This window comes from Danio rerio, chromosome 10 (assembly GCF_049306965.1).
Source record: "Danio rerio strain Tuebingen ecotype United States chromosome 10, GRCz12tu, whole genome shotgun sequence".
NCBI classification, from domain to species: domain Eukaryota; kingdom Metazoa; phylum Chordata; class Actinopteri; order Cypriniformes; family Danionidae; genus Danio; species Danio rerio.
Genome location: NC_133185.1, coordinates 47,010,001 through 47,025,784, shown reverse-complemented (window position 1 = coordinate 47,025,784; position 15,784 = coordinate 47,010,001). Strand labels below are relative to the sequence as shown.

General features: G+C 39.9%; 2 protein-coding genes across 7 annotated transcripts in view; one reads left to right on the top strand and one right to left on the bottom strand.

Annotated features, from left to right (window-relative positions):
- Window positions 1-15,784, top strand: part of ess2 (ess-2 splicing factor homolog) — a 779,665-nt gene that overhangs the window by 314,931 nt on the left and 448,950 nt on the right. The window lies entirely within an intron of this gene.
- The window catches only part of rnf34b (ring finger protein 34b), a 57,869-nt gene that overhangs the window by 15,504 nt on the left and 26,581 nt on the right, over window positions 1-15,784 (bottom strand). For all 6 annotated transcript variants that reach the window (XM_073914134.1, XM_005162428.6, XM_005162429.6 and 3 more), the window contains 2 exon segments: window positions 11,522-11,746; window positions 2,735-3,172 (listed from right to left, as the gene is read on the bottom strand). In XM_073914134.1, the coding sequence (XP_073770235.1) occupies window positions 2,735-3,172; window positions 11,522-11,746 (663 nt within the window).

Genomic DNA, 15,784 nt, shown 5'->3' with positions numbered 1-15,784 from the left:
CTACGGTAATATCGAAAAAAATTAATATTGCGGTATGACGGTATTTACAATACCGTTACATCCCTAATATATATATATATATATATATATATATATATATATATATATATATATATATATATATATATATATATATATATAAGCAAAATTAAAACTGTCACGAGAAGTCGACTTTCTGGGGCAAAGACACAGAATTTAATGACAACTGCCTCTGCATCAGTCTCCCTTGATGCGTTTGATTACACACAGGCAAGCACCCAGTTCAGGTCGACGCGGACCAGGAGGAAGATTTGAGTTGAGGCAAATAGGCCTACAGAACATCGTCTGAATAGTTTTATTTTTAAGTTATGTTCTTATTTTAGTCTGAATTATATTTTGTAATATATTTTGTTGTTTATATCTGCCTGTGTTCAGGCACAAATGGTCGTGTTTTAATTCCCTCCGCTGTCAGTGCAAAAAAAACATTGTTGAAATTGTTGAACAATAAATTAGAGTTAGAGTTTTTGTTCATTTGTCAAATAAATAAATTAATAATTTAGCCTATTTGCAAGTTCATGATTAAAATATGATATGAATGAAAAAAGCGATTAAAAAATATGCAAATTAAATGACGGGCAGTAATAGGTTATGACGGAATTTTTACAACTCTCTCCGTCAAAATGACAGACAATGAGAAAGTCTAACGCGATTTTTTATTATTATTATTATTTTTTTTAGACATTATGAAAAAGGGACAAAATATCTTCACTTTAAAACTGCTTAGCTATCAAACCTAGTCATTCACCTCCTAGGAACTTTCACGTCTGCTCTGTTAATCTGAACGTTGCGTCACGCAGGAATTACCAAACGACCTTCCAGCATTACGTAAGATGCTCAGCAAGTCAGATCTAAAAAAAAGGCTTAACCGTCACAGCAAGCCTCGTGGGGTACAGCTGTTTTCAGCATCCACACGTCACGTCGCATTAAAACACATCAGAATGAATGAATGTTTAGTGACCGAGGGCTGTAAGCAGATTAATAACTGCACAGAGAGCAGAAGTCAACAGATCAGGGGGCAAAAATGTGGAAGAATGTGAAGAAATAGAAAGTGAACAGCATTCTGAAAATAGCTCACTTCAGCACATTTAGCATGCTTCAACTGTTCAACATTTATAATGCAGGATGCATGTTAACGGCAGGGCAGGCATATTAAAACAAGTGATACAATGAGCAGTTTTTAAAAATATTCAAGAAGAAATGAAACGTGTCTCCACATAAATGTGTGAACAGTGCTTTCAACATATTGCTCACAAAAATTTGCAAGCAAACAAACCAGCTTAAAAATCATCCAAGATCCTTTCTATTATATAAACAATTTAAAATAAAACATAGATAATCTAAAATACTATCTAAAAACTCGGTTTAAATTGCCTGATTTATTGCCCGTGCTTGATTTGTCTGTTTAATATGATTGTTATTTTAGTATCTATGAATAATCGATTTTTATCCTATGTCTACTACTATTTGTATATACATATATTTATACAACAGTTCTGTCTGGTTTTTGAATCTGATTGGCTGACATATATATATATATATACTACCTGACAAAAGTCTTGTCGCCTATCCAAGTTTTAGGAACAACAAATAATACCTTGACTTCTAGTTGATCATTTGGTTTCAAAAGTGGCTTATATAAAAGGCAAATGCCTCTAGATGACACTTATTTGACCCAAATAAAATATGATCATGCCTTGATTATTAATGATTTCATTAGGACAGTAAGGTCTGACTCTGCTTAGACAAAAGTCTCATCACTGAACAGAAATAATGTCCAGTCTTGAATATAAAGTCCTGCTGCAGTGGAGACAGAATGAATATTGTGTCTGACTCCATCATGAGCTTGGAGGACTGCATCCATACATCTCTGACATGACTCAAATCACTGATTAATAAAGTCATCTGGAACGGCAAAGAAAGCGTTCCTGCAGGACTCCCAGAGTTCATCAAGATTCTTTGGATTCATCTTCAATTCCTTCTTCATCTTACCCCAGACATGCTCAATAATGTTCATTACTGGTGACTGGGCTGGCCAATCCCGGAGCAGCTTGACCTTCTTTGCTTTCAGGAACTTTGATGTGGAGGCTGAAGTATGAGGAGCGCTATCCTGCTGGAGAATTGTCCCTCTCCTGTGGTTTGTAATGTAATAGGCAGCACAAATGTCTTGATACCTCAGGCTGTTGATGTTGTCATCCACTCTGCAGATCTCTCGCACGCACCCATACTGAATGTAACCCTGAACCATGATTTCTCCTTCACCAAACTTGACTGATTTCTGTGAGAATCTTGGCTCCATGGCGTTTCCAGTAGGTCTTCTGCAGTATTTGTGATGATTGGGATGCAGTTAACAGATGATTCATCAGAAAAATCCACCTTCTGCCACTTTTCCAAATGATCAACTAGAAGCCAGGTTATTATTTGTTGCTTTTACAGCTGGGATCAATGACAAGACTTTTGTCAGGTAGTGTATATATACTATATAATAAATATATTTTGACACTTTTAATATTTTTAAATAAGTTTTATTATAAAAGTCTTGATAAATGGCATCAGGCAATTATACAAAATAAAATAATAAAAAACAAATAAATAAAATAAAATTGTGGTAATGCAATGCATAGAAAAAGACAGTTAAAGTGCCATTTAATATAAAAACTTAAAATAAAATAAAAATAATATTAAAAATCTGCCTCACCTGATTGTTTGTCCCTGAGCTATCGCTGCGGCTGAGAGCTTCTCCCTGAGACGCGGCCGCAGACAGCGCCGACTGCTGGGAGGACGAGCGCGCTGCAGAGGCCGGCGGCGTGGAGAGCGAGCGCGGGAGTGACGGCAGACTGTCCGTATCCGCTTCCTCTTCCTCCTCCTCCTCTTCCTCCTCGTCTTCCCCCAGCTCCAGCTCAGCGCCCAGATGGCAGAGCACCAGGTCCACCAGGTCCTCTTTCTCCCTGCAGGTGTCGGTGTTGATGTTGCGCAGCGTCAGGTACTGCCGCAGGTCTCTGACGCGCAGCCGCATGAGCCGGGGCCGCTGGAAGGCCGTTCCCCACAGCAGGTGGCAGGTGGAGCAGCGCCGCAGATTCTCCTGCAGCACCGAACACAGCGAGCAGAAGCTCTTCTTGCAGTCGGAGCAAACGTGCTGTAAAAGAGAGAGAGAGATGAATTGAGAAATCTACCTTCCGTTGATATTTGACATGTGAGCGGTCAAAAATAAGCATCCTGGAAGTTTCAGGACTGTTTACACATTGGAAAAGTTTTTCTTTGCATATAAAAAAAAAGTTTCACATGACGTGTGTTTAGCACTGTCGCCTCACAGCAAGAAGGTCGCTGGTTCGAGCCTCAGCAGGGCCAGTTGGCATTTCTGTGTGGAGTTTGCATGTTCTCTCCATGTTGGCGTGGGTTTCCTTCGGGTGCTCCGGTTTCCCCCACAGTCCAAACACATGCGCTATAGGGGAATTGGGTAAGCTAAATTGGCCGTAGTATATTAGTGTGTGTGTGTGTGTGTGTGGGAATGAGTGTGTATGGGTGTTTCCCAGTACTAGGTTGCGGCTGAAAGGGCATCTGCTGCTTAAAACATATGCTGGAATAGTTGGCGGTTCATTCCACTGTGACAACCTCTGAATTATTCAATTCAATTCAATTCAGCTTTATTTGTATAGCGCTTTTACAATGTAGATTGTGTCAAAGCAGCTTCACATAAATGGTCATAGTAACTGGATTAGAGTAGTTCAGCTTTTAGTGTTTAAGTTCAGTTCAGTTTAGCTCAGTTCAGTGTGGTTTGAAGTCATTATTGAGAGTCCAAACACTGAAGAGCAAATTCATCGATGCGTAGCTTTACAGATCCTGAACCATGCAAGCCAGTGGCGACAGCGGAGAGGGAAAAAAAAAACTTCACCAATAGGAGAGTGAAGAAAAAAAACCTTGAGAGAACCAGACTCAGTTCGGCACGACCATTTTAATTTCCCCGCTGGCCAAAAGTCTTGTGCAGAGAGCGTAAGCCAAAGGAAAATGAATGAATAACAAATGTATTATTTTATAGTAGGTCTGCACGATACTGGAAAAGGATTTATTTTGTTTTGCCTCGATATATATATATTGATATATGAATATAATTTCACTAAACTATTTAAATATCTCTATTCCGAAAGATTTCATTAACTTAGATCTTTTTATATGCAGTGCATCTGTGTACATTTTAATCAATTACAAACAAAAGTACATAAATAAACAGTGCTTTACGGTTTTCTGGGGAGTCCAACAGTATTCAAGTACAGAAATTGAGCAATCCAATGTAAAATAACATGGTCATTATTGTATAAATAATGAAAAATAATAATATTTAATAATATCTGTATCTGTTAATCTTTAATAAATAATCGTGACTATTGAAGTTAAACACATTGTGATATCCATGCCCAAGCGATATACTGTTCAGCCCCATTGAGGCCCCGTTTACACTAATGCGTTTTAGTTTGAAAACGCATAAGTTTTGCTACGGTTACGCCATCCGTCCACACTACGCCGGAGTTCTCGAGCGCCGAAAACGGAGCGTTTCGAAAACGCTGGAGAGGCCGTTTTCATTCTGAAACGCTGCTGCTCCGTCTCAGTGTGGATGATGGAAAACGGAGACATCTGAAAACGGAGGCGGGGCTGCACACATTCGCCTCTCTGATTGAGGCTTTTCCTCAATATTAAGTAGCCTAACACACACAGTTCAGTCCTGCATCTTCTCTGTGTAAGTTAAAACTTCGCAAGTTTGATCATGGCTGCATCTCTTCTTTTCAGTTTGATATGGTAAACAGACTATACCGAGGACACGGGTAAATCTTCAAAGGGAACAGTGTACTTTATAACTTCATTCACATCACCCTGGCTACGTTGTTTCACTTTCTCAACAATAAAATGTAAACATGATATAAGGAACTGCCTATTTTCATTTTAATATTAACAACTAAACAGACAGCAGAAATGTTGAGGCGTCGTGCTGCATAAGATGAGCGTCATCTTCACTGTGTGGATATTTATAACAAAACGGAGCCGATAACAACTGCCTCCTTTCAATTTCAGTGAAAATACGAAACACAGCCTCTCTTTTGTTGAATATCAGTTTTAATTGATAATGGCCATTATAAAAGTATAACATACAATAAGTTTATACATTATAGGAAATAAAGGCAAGCGATCAGTCAATATACAGAATGTACGTGCTTACATTAATCATTAACTTATCTTTGCGCTCAGCCAAAACACGTTACCTGAGAACAAGTAATAGATTCCAGTGACCAAAGTCAGGGAATATGTCGTTAGATAAAGACAACAAGATGAATGAAATATCCCGTTTAATAAATATAGTGAGATTAGATCTAGCGGGAGATGCTTGATGAGAAGTCCGACAAGCACAGCTCTCATCTGGGTAGATGAGCTGCAGCGCTTGCCTGAGAGTGTGTGTGTGGTCACGTGTTGCGTTTTTAGCGTTTTGGTGTGGACGGAGAGCAGTTCAGAAACGCTGGGTGAAACGCGAGTGTGGACGCGGATCGTTTTCATTCTAAAACGCCGTTTTAAAACTAAAACGCACTAGTGTAAACAGGGCCTTAATCATGTGGATAAACTCCTGAGAAGATTAACGCATACAACATCTCTGCCTGTTTATCTCCGCCCACTGATTCACAAGGTAGTAGCAATTGACAACCTTAAAGGACCATGACACCCCCCAATTTTGGTTCAGGCCTACCTCAGAATTTTTTCAAAAGATGCATCATAGTGGGCGTGGAGCTCCGCGAGCAAAGGGCAGGAGTGGGCGTGGCCAGCAGAACAGGGGAGAAGGCGGTGAGCGAACAACTGTTGTCAGGCGGCTCACAAAATGAGACACAAACCGTGAGGAGACGCATGATTTTATAATTTACAAAGTTAAAATGCAAAGAAATAAACAGTTATTGAATGCCCTGCTACATTTGTCATTTCATATACACACAACCACAATTTATATCATTATAAAGATAAACGTGTTCATATAAACACTATAAATGAGGACTTCTCCCTCAATCCCCGGGTCTGAATCACAGGTCTGAATGCAGACTCAGTGCAGCAGGTCTCTTGCCCTGTCTATTTTAACCATTAGCCCTGCTGGTAATCAGGAGGATTTAGGCAAACACAGCAGCACGGCGATGTGTTTAAATGTGAACAAACTTCACTGATAAAGGACAAAGTCCGCCATTTTCCGCCATACTCGTACTGCTCTCCAGACAAAAATGCTTACTGCACACAAACATCGTTGCTGTATTGGCCCTGACAGGATCGCGAGGAAAAACATGCAATAAGCCCCGTGGATCATGGAAACAAACACATACGACCCCTAATGAACAGCTAAATACTGTGTGCTGTGGGTCCTTGGATGCGGTCTCACGCAGTCATCAACATAGAGTCTCACAGCTTGGCACTGGCAGGTCTGTCTTGCCTTCGGAAAGCACGTGCAGTCATGAATAATTAAGAAGCAGGCTTTTCTCATAAGATAATAAAACTTCGCTATGAATAATAATGAGAAACTGACTTGTCATCTTTGCACTTGTAGTTCTGTGCTACGTCACCGATTTTGATCCCGCCCCAAAAATCATTTTAAACCCGGAAGCTGAAATTAGCTGACAAAAGCTCAAAATTATCCAGTTTTTCCCACAATTAAAGCTGACAGGTGCTGACATTGTCTTAGCTGATGCTCAACACACACAAACCTGTTAATATCTCAGAAAAAGTACTCGAGGGTTTCGTAAACCCTTAAATTGCAATAAGTGTTTCTGATTGTGTTTATTATGTAAACACTGTATCTGAGTGTGTCCTGTAGGAACACTCTCCTCTCTATATGCACCACACACTTTACTTAAAGGGTCACGAAACACCAAAACACATTTTTTGAGCTGTTGACAGTCGTATATGTGTCCCACACTGCTAAAAACACTATTAGGACACCTATATTTCACTAAAAAGTGTAAATTGGTTGTTTTTGCGTTATTTTAAGCAAATTCGTACTTCCTGTTTGAAACGAATTTTTGAAGCTGCGTCACGGTCATGACATAATAGCGTGTATTCCAGCGTGCAGACTGGGCATCTGTGCCAGAGTGTGTCTTATTACGTCTTATAGTGTGATGCATTAATGCATGAGTAAAGCTTGGTTCAAACCAATCAGCGCGCTCTATTGTGCAACTTCATTAATATTCATTACTATCACCGTGTTTTCAGGACAGAGACGCCATGTTGTGTTGGCAAAACAAGCGTGAAGTGTTGCTTTTATAGTTTGCTGCAGTTAAGTTTCGTTTTCATTTTCTCTCTGTGAGAGCTCAGAGTCACGTGTGGATTACAGTGTACGCGACGCGCGACAACAATAACTTACGTGTCTAAGGAGGAACATTGTTTACCTGAGAGCTGTTCTCATCTGCAAACACTGAGATCTGGATTCGCATGTAGTATTCTCTTCAAGACGCGGCTCTAGTTGCTGGTGATTGTCCTGTCTCTACAGATTTGTTAAGTGAGCGACCAGTGCTCAGTGTTTATTCAGTTTGTTCGTATCTAACAAACTATTGCACAGAGTGTAAACACGTTAGCACCACAACCAAACTTTAACCTCGTGTAGGGTTTTTACCGCATTTAGTGACCGGAATAACACAAGCGGCTTTCTGACGCTACCTGTCGTGTGCATCTAAGTTTCTGGGAAATGCGGAGGGTTTTTTTCTCTCATTCGCCGTGCGGTATCAAACATTGCATGAAAAATACACGCTTAGAGCAGTTCCTCGAATCAAATATCTCGTGTGTCGCGAGGGGCATGAATGAATTCCCTGAATGAAAGAGCCAAACTGCAGTTAAAGTCCACCATTAAATAATTTGGCAAATAATTCCACTACAGATGTCCATGTAGGTTAAACACCATCACTTTCTACTGTGTGTATGTATTTTGACTGAAACTCGCGCGTGCCCAAATAGACACTCCCACACCCTCCCACTTTAGTTCCTCCGACACTCCCCCCTAAACAGAGCTGGACACGCCCACTTTTCTGACTTTTTCCAAGGTGTGAAAACACCCTGCTGAAACGAGGGGGTTTCATGGCCCTTTAAACTCCACCTTACAATGACTCAGTAAGAAAAACAATAAGAACAGCATCTCCACATCCCTTCATTTTTCAGGACTTCATTTCTCTCCCAGTTCTGAGCAGCAGTTGTGCAGTGTGTGTTTGCCGGCTGGTTGTTATCAAATGCCACCATGCTGACGACTGAGCGGTTCAGTCAAAGCAATGCACACTGGGTGAATGTCAGGTCCATCCATCACGCCTGTGCATATGAGCGTCTGCAGACAGCTGTGGAAGAGCTGATAGGATTTCAAAACACTGATGCTTTGTGGGAAAGTGAACGCTCGGATCTTTTATCACACGTAAGCTTTGCTAGAAAATGAGGCGTGTCTGAGTTATAAACATTAGGGATTCCTGCACCTCATTGTTGCTCCTGACCAATCAATTTTCTATATTTAAAACTAAACTATGAATGATGTACATCTATACACACTAGCAAGAGGACAAAATGTGTTTTTCTAATGGCGTAGCAAACTGGTGTGCAAGGTAAGCACTGCAGTGCAGCTCTACGTGATGGGGGTTCCCCTGAAAATTTGGGGTTGTTCATTTCACTAAGTTTCTAAAGGGACAACTAGCGTTTCTTAATTGATCATTACACATATAAATAGATTGTTTTCATGACCAGCAAAAATATTAAAATCAATAAAATCTCATTCATGAAATACACTCACCGGCCACTTTATTAGGTACACCTTACTAGTACCGGGTTGGGCCGCCCTTTTGCCTTCAGAACTGCCTAAAACCTTCATGGCGTAGATTCAACAAGATACTGGAAATATTCCTCATAGATATTGCTCCATATTGACATGATAGCATCACGCAGTTTCTGCAGATTTATCAGCTGCACATCCGTGATGTGAATCTCCCGTTCCACCACATCCCAAAGGTGCTCAATAGGATTGAGTTCTGGTGATTGTGGAGGCCACTTGAGTACAGTGTGCCGAGAAAGTATCCCCCACACCATTACACCACCACCACCAGCCTGAACCGTTGATACAAGGCAGGATGGATCCATGCTTTCATGTTGGTGATGCCAAACTCTCACCCTACCATCCGAATGTGGCAGCAGAAATGGAGACTCATCAGAGCAGGCAACGTTTCTCCAATCTTCTATTGTCCAGTTTTGGTGAGCCTGTGTGAATTGTAGCCTCAGTTTCCTGTTCTTAGCTGACAGGAGCGGCACCCGATGTGGTCTTCTGCTGCTGTAGCCCATCCGCCTCAAGGTTGGACGTGTTGTGTGTTCAGAGATGCTCTTCTGCAGACCTCGGTTGTATCGAGTGCTTATTTGAGTTACTGTTGTTCTTTCTATCAGCTGGAACCAGTCTGGCCATTCTCCTCTGACCTCTGGCATCAACAAGGCATTTGCGCCCACAGAACTGCCGCTCACAGGATATTTTCTCTTTTTCAAACCATTCTCTGTAAACCCTAGAGATGGTTGTGCATGAAAATCCTAGTAGATCAGCAGTTTCTGAAATACTCAGAGCAGCCCGTCTGGCACCAACAACCATGCCACGTTCAAAGAAACTTAAATCCCCTTTCTTCCCCATTCTGATGCTGAGTTTGAACTGCAGCAGATCGCCTTGACCAGGTCTACACGTCTAAATGCATTGAGCTGCTGCCATGTGATTGGCTGATTACAAATTTACGTTAACGAGCAGTTGGACAGCTGTACCTAATAAAGTGGCCAGTGAGTTTATGTTTCACTTAATGTATGGGAAACACCAATACATTCTCACATTCACACCCACACTCATACACTACAGCCAATTTAGTTTATCCAATTCCCCTATAGCGCATGTGTTTGGACTGTGGGGGAAATCGGAGGACCCTGAGGAAACCCATGCCAACACAGGAAGAACATGCACACAGAAATGTCAACTGGCCCAGCCGGGACTCGAACCAGCGACCTTCTTGTTGTGAGGCAACAGTGCCAAAACCACTAATCCACCGTGCCGCCCCATAGTTCTTGTTTAAATATAAGATTTTTAAATCAAGAATTTATCATATTGTAGTTCTGTCCATGACAGCAGTTGCTGACATAACACTATAAACATATTCCATTTCAAACTTAATTCAAGCACTTTCAAAGACCTATGTTTGTTTTTAAGTACTTTCCAGGCCTTTCAAAGCACTACATTTAATTTAGTAAATTTTTTTTCTTCTGCTGGAAACGGAACAGATTTAAGAACAGATTTATTCCAATCAGGCCCGAATTAAGAACTCAGGGGCTCCTGGGCACATTGTCTTGTAAGGCCCCCTACCTGGCTGCACCCCTATAGTTGAATTTAAAAAATAAGAATAATATAATAATTTTTAAATAAAATGAATCTATAATTTGTTGCCCACATATTTAAATAAATGATATATAGTACATATGTATTTATAGTCTACAAAGATTTGCGTTTGCTAAATCCACTTGTCCACTCATTTTTGATCTATGACAGATATAACGTTACACTAAAGTCCGCTCAGTTAAGGGCGGGTTATTACAAAACTGACGTTTCCGCGCTTAACCAATTACAGCATTCTGTTTAGTTAAAGAAGGCAATTTAAATATAATAATAATATTAATACGTGATCGCGATTTTTTTTTTTGCTCAGAGGAAATACAGTTGTCTGAGCAATATGGTTTTTGCAGAGAGGGAGGCACCTTTAATAAGGCTAAACATTATTAAATACCCACGAGACACTTGTGACTTTATATCACAATTTGTATTATTTTTATAAAATATTTCCTTACTATTAAAAATAAATATATTTAAAATCTGATATGTAATGGGGAGAAAAAAAAGTAGCACGAGTTCAGCTGTTGGTGGATTCGAACCGAGTTGATGATTATACGCGTCAAAAGATGAGACTGTGTGCCTTACAAGGTGCGCCACTGGAGCTGTAATGCTACCCTGCTCTTTACTCATCTTGTCTCTATCAATCAGGCATCGATGGGCGTAAACCCTGAATAGTTTATTCCATCTAGATGCGCTAATTGCAATTAGCCTAAAAAGACAATCGCGAAATTGTCTTTTTTTCTCCCCCCTCGCAGGGGCCCCTAGTGTGCACGGGCCCCTGGGCCTGTGCCCATAAGGCCCATTGGTTAATCCGGCCCTGATTCCAGTGTCAATCAGACTATTGAACACTGAACAATAGTGTGTGTAATTCTTTTGCATGTTGACTTATTCTTTTAAATTGTTATTGTGTCAAAACCTGCTGAAGTGCTGGGTGAGTCTACAGAAAAATTTCCCCTTGAGGGACAATAAAGTATACAAACAAACAAACAAACAAACAAACAGTATCAAAAATGGTATTGAATATCAGTATTCTTCAAGGTATCGTATCGAAGTTACAAATTCCAGTATGGTGACAACAACACTATATCCTACCTTCCGTCTGAACACAGAAAAGGCCAGTCCGCAGGCTTTGCACGCCAGGCCTGCGCTTCCTGAGGTGGTGCTGCTGGGTGGGTATGTGGAGTATCCAGCGCTCGGGGCGAATCGGAACGGTCCCGCTCCGGCTCCGAAGCCCGGCTGCTGAGTGCGGACAGCCCCAGTGCCCATGACCTCGTTCAGCAGCCCGCAACATGATGCCCACATGGAGGAGGCCCCCGCCTGCGGGATAACAACATGGTCAGATCATTTTTTGCTCATTTTTTCAGATCGTTTTGAAACTTCTGATGCAGAAGAAATGATTAGAAACAATTAATACAAACAAATGTGTTCATGACTATACATAAAAAGTAGAATAATACAACACGACGTTCTCAGTTTGCAACATAACAAGCTGTTTTAACGTCTAAAAAACAATGGAAGTGAATGAGACCAAGGGCCGGTTGCACTAGCAGTGCGCAAGTTAAATCGTAGCCTAGTTGTGATTTAAAGGGACACTGAGGCTGCGTCCGAAACCGCATACTACTCAGTAGGTACTGCATTTGAATTTAAACGTACTACTCGACGGTTAGAAAAGTACCTTCGATATAGTATAAATGTGAGCAGTATTAATGGAATTCGGACATACTACATCCGCCATTTTGTGATGGTCACCTAACCTACCCACGTCAGTTGCGTCGCTTTACTTTTATTCATGAATTCTCTCGCAGGGCATCATGGGATAGCGAAGCATGCATGGGATGCGCACTTCAGAATCTCGCCAGAAGTAGTAGGTCATTCGGGTACTTTTCACATACTGATTTTGGAATTCTATGAATTCGGACATACTACTCGGCTCGCATACTAATTTTAGTGCACTATACGGTATAGAAGTATGCGGTTTCAGACGCAGCCACAGTTACAACTTATACACTAATAAATTTTGTTGTGCTGCACCACTGAACTTAGTTTAAACGTAACGCTACATTTACGCATATTTTATTGGAAATTACGTCATTCAATGCGACTATGTAGGACTTTACGAAGAGCTTACGACCTACTAACTACACTTTGTCTTAAGAACATGCGGTGCAACCGAAGTGAGAACACATTTAGTTACAAACTAGCTGGTAGTTACCATGCCCCTAGTGTATTAATAAGGTCAATAAAGCATGGGTATGAAATATCTCGTAAATTAAACTAATATACTGCAATATACTGTTGACAATTATTCATTCATTCATTCCTTTACTTTTCGGCTTAGTCCCTTCATTCATCAGGGGTCCCCATAGCGGAATGAACCGCCAACTTATCAAGCTTATGTTTTACGCAGCGGATGCCCTTCCAGCTGCAATCCATCACTGGGAAACATCTATACACACTCATTCACACACAAACACTACGGACAATTTAGCCTACCCAATTCACCTATAGTGCATGTCTTTGGACTGTGGGGGAAATGGGAGCACCCAGAGGAAACCCACTCCAACACGGGGAAAACATGCAAACTCCACACAAAAATGACAACTGACCCAGCTAATGCTCGAACCAGCGACCTTCTTGCTACGAGGCGATCAAGCTACCCACTGCGCCATTGAGTCGCCCGTTGACGATTATAATTAAACTTTATTATTTGAAGAAAGTTTGTTGTGCGCACCAAACGTGTTTGTAATGCTGTAATATTGTTTTCTATCGTAATACATATTTACAATGTCATTTATTCATGTGAGAACAAATTAATTTTATTGTTGTTAATTTTTTTGCTTTGTTAGTTCCAGGTTTCGGTGTTGCACAATCCTTTAGAAATTATTCTAATATAATGATTTGTTGCTCGATTATTCCTTTATTCGTTAAATTTCCTTCAGCTTAGTCCCTTATTTATCAGGGGTTGCCACAGCAGAATGAACCGAAAACTATTCCAGCATATGCTTTACTCAGTGGATGGCCTTCCAGCCGCAACCTAGTACTGGGAAACACCCATACACTCTCACATTCACACACACACTCATACGCTAAGTCCAATTTTGTTTACCCAATTCACCTGTAGCGCATGTGTTTGGTCTGTAGAAAACCCACGCCAACACGGAAGTGTTTATTTCTTTTTCTTTTTTTATTTTACCAATAATTTTATAATAAAAACAGCAAATCACAAATGCCAAAAACCATCTGCTTTGTGTCACGTTAAAAATGTAAATTTATTACATTGGAAAATGATTAATAATTATTAAAAATATTTAAATTTAAATAATATTTCACAAAATTCCACATTTTTTGTATATTTTTCTTTACAAATAAATGCAGCATTACCAATTAGAGCAGCTCATGAATCACACGATATTGAAAGAAACGTACATTGCGATATTTTGATTTTATGCAATTTATATTGCGATATTTCACAAGATACCGAATTAATCAATCATTTTAGATTGATTGGGATGATTTTGTAGGGGAGTTAATCAAGGATGTACCGCTGGATCACGTCTCACTATAGTTGTCAAAGTGATATTTAATTAATCTTGTCTCTATCTAACGACTCTTCTGTCTTTTGAATCTATTAGGTAACGTGTCACAGCGTCAGTACACTGCTTCAGTCTTTCGCTTTCACACTTAGTAATTTTAGTGAAAACCTCAGATACTGTTAGTTGTGACCAACCTCCTGCGGAAAAAGTGATTGACAGATGGTAATTTGTGTGTAACATATATTTATTTATGATTCGTTTATGGGTAAAACAAAGACCAGTCCGGGTCAGGTAGTTGAAACGGTAGACCACAAATAATTAATTCGTTATGAATTGATAAATTATTCATGAATAATTAATTCACCTCCGCCTATGATGACGATGCCATCGTCCATCGCGATGTTTCCCATTAGACATCATACAATGCCAAATTGGTCGGCCAACACTAATTCCCTGTGCCCAAATGCTTTACTTTATTTACTGTAACAAAATTATCATGTGTTCTAAACTGTTATACCTGGTCAACTACAATCCTGACTCCACATTGCACGTCCTGCATTATGACTACTTCGGATTCACAAATTGTGATATCGATGCTAAAACGATATACTGTTCAGACCTATTTCTGATCATAAATGTCTTCTTTTAACAAACACACTGCAAAAAATGCTTTTCTTACTTGGATTTTTTGTCTGGTTTCTAGTCCAAATATCTACAAATTCTTCAATCAAGAAGCATTTTCTAGACAGGCAAAACATATTGTCTTGTTTTAAGAAATAATACGCCAAAATGAAGTGAGTTTTTCCTCAAATCAAGCTAAATAATCTGCCAATGGGGTAAGCAAAATAATCTTGTTTTTCGATTTGTGATAAGATTATTTTGCTTACCCTGTTGGCAGATTATTTAGCTTGATTTAAGGAAAAACTCACATTATTTCCTAAAACAAGACAATATGTTTTGCTTGTCTGGAAAAAGCTTCTTGATTTAAGAACTTTTGGATATTTGGACTAGAAACAAGACAAAAAATCTAAGTAAGAAAAGCATTTTTGCAGCGCATGACTGATTGTGCAGCATCATGAACAACTAAATCCACTCAACATTCAACACTTATAAACTCTACTAGTGATCATCTGAAATAAAGCAACACTTTGCAGTCTTTAAGTGAATCCTCAAGGAACCTGATACAGTGTAAATTGCTGTAAGAGCAAGACGATGTTCCAGCGTATCTGAAGCAGTAAAACAGCGTCGATACAGCAACACGGCAATGAGACACAAACAGCCAGGATTAATGGACGTCTCTCAGGTTTCAGCCAAATGCATGTGCAAACCAAACAGAGCTTTCATAATCATCGTAAAAGCAGACATTACCGAGAGTATTCTTACTCTCCGAAGGTCTAATAGTCTGGGGTTTCTGAGAGCTTTCATTTACTTAAGGTGTAAATTTAGAAGACGCTGGTTAAGTCATTAAGCTTTCACTCTTCATAATACTGCTGACATACGCTCGGCTTTACATCTCAGCCCTTTCTGTTTCTATCACAGAGAGGAAAATATGATCTGATTCAATAGAACGGATCATATTTTATTAAGTTATTATTGTTATTTTGCTTGTTGTCTATCTGAAATGGATGGTACAACAATAATAATCTATTTCAATGAATTACATATATTGAGGAGTTGGACAATGAAACTGAAACGCTTGGGTTCAGAGCACAATAATTCATTAGTGTGGTGCGGGGCCTCCTTTTGCTGCAGCAGCCAGAGGGATTTTGAGCCATTCTTCTTTCAGAATAGTGTCCAGGTCACTACATGATGATGGAAAACA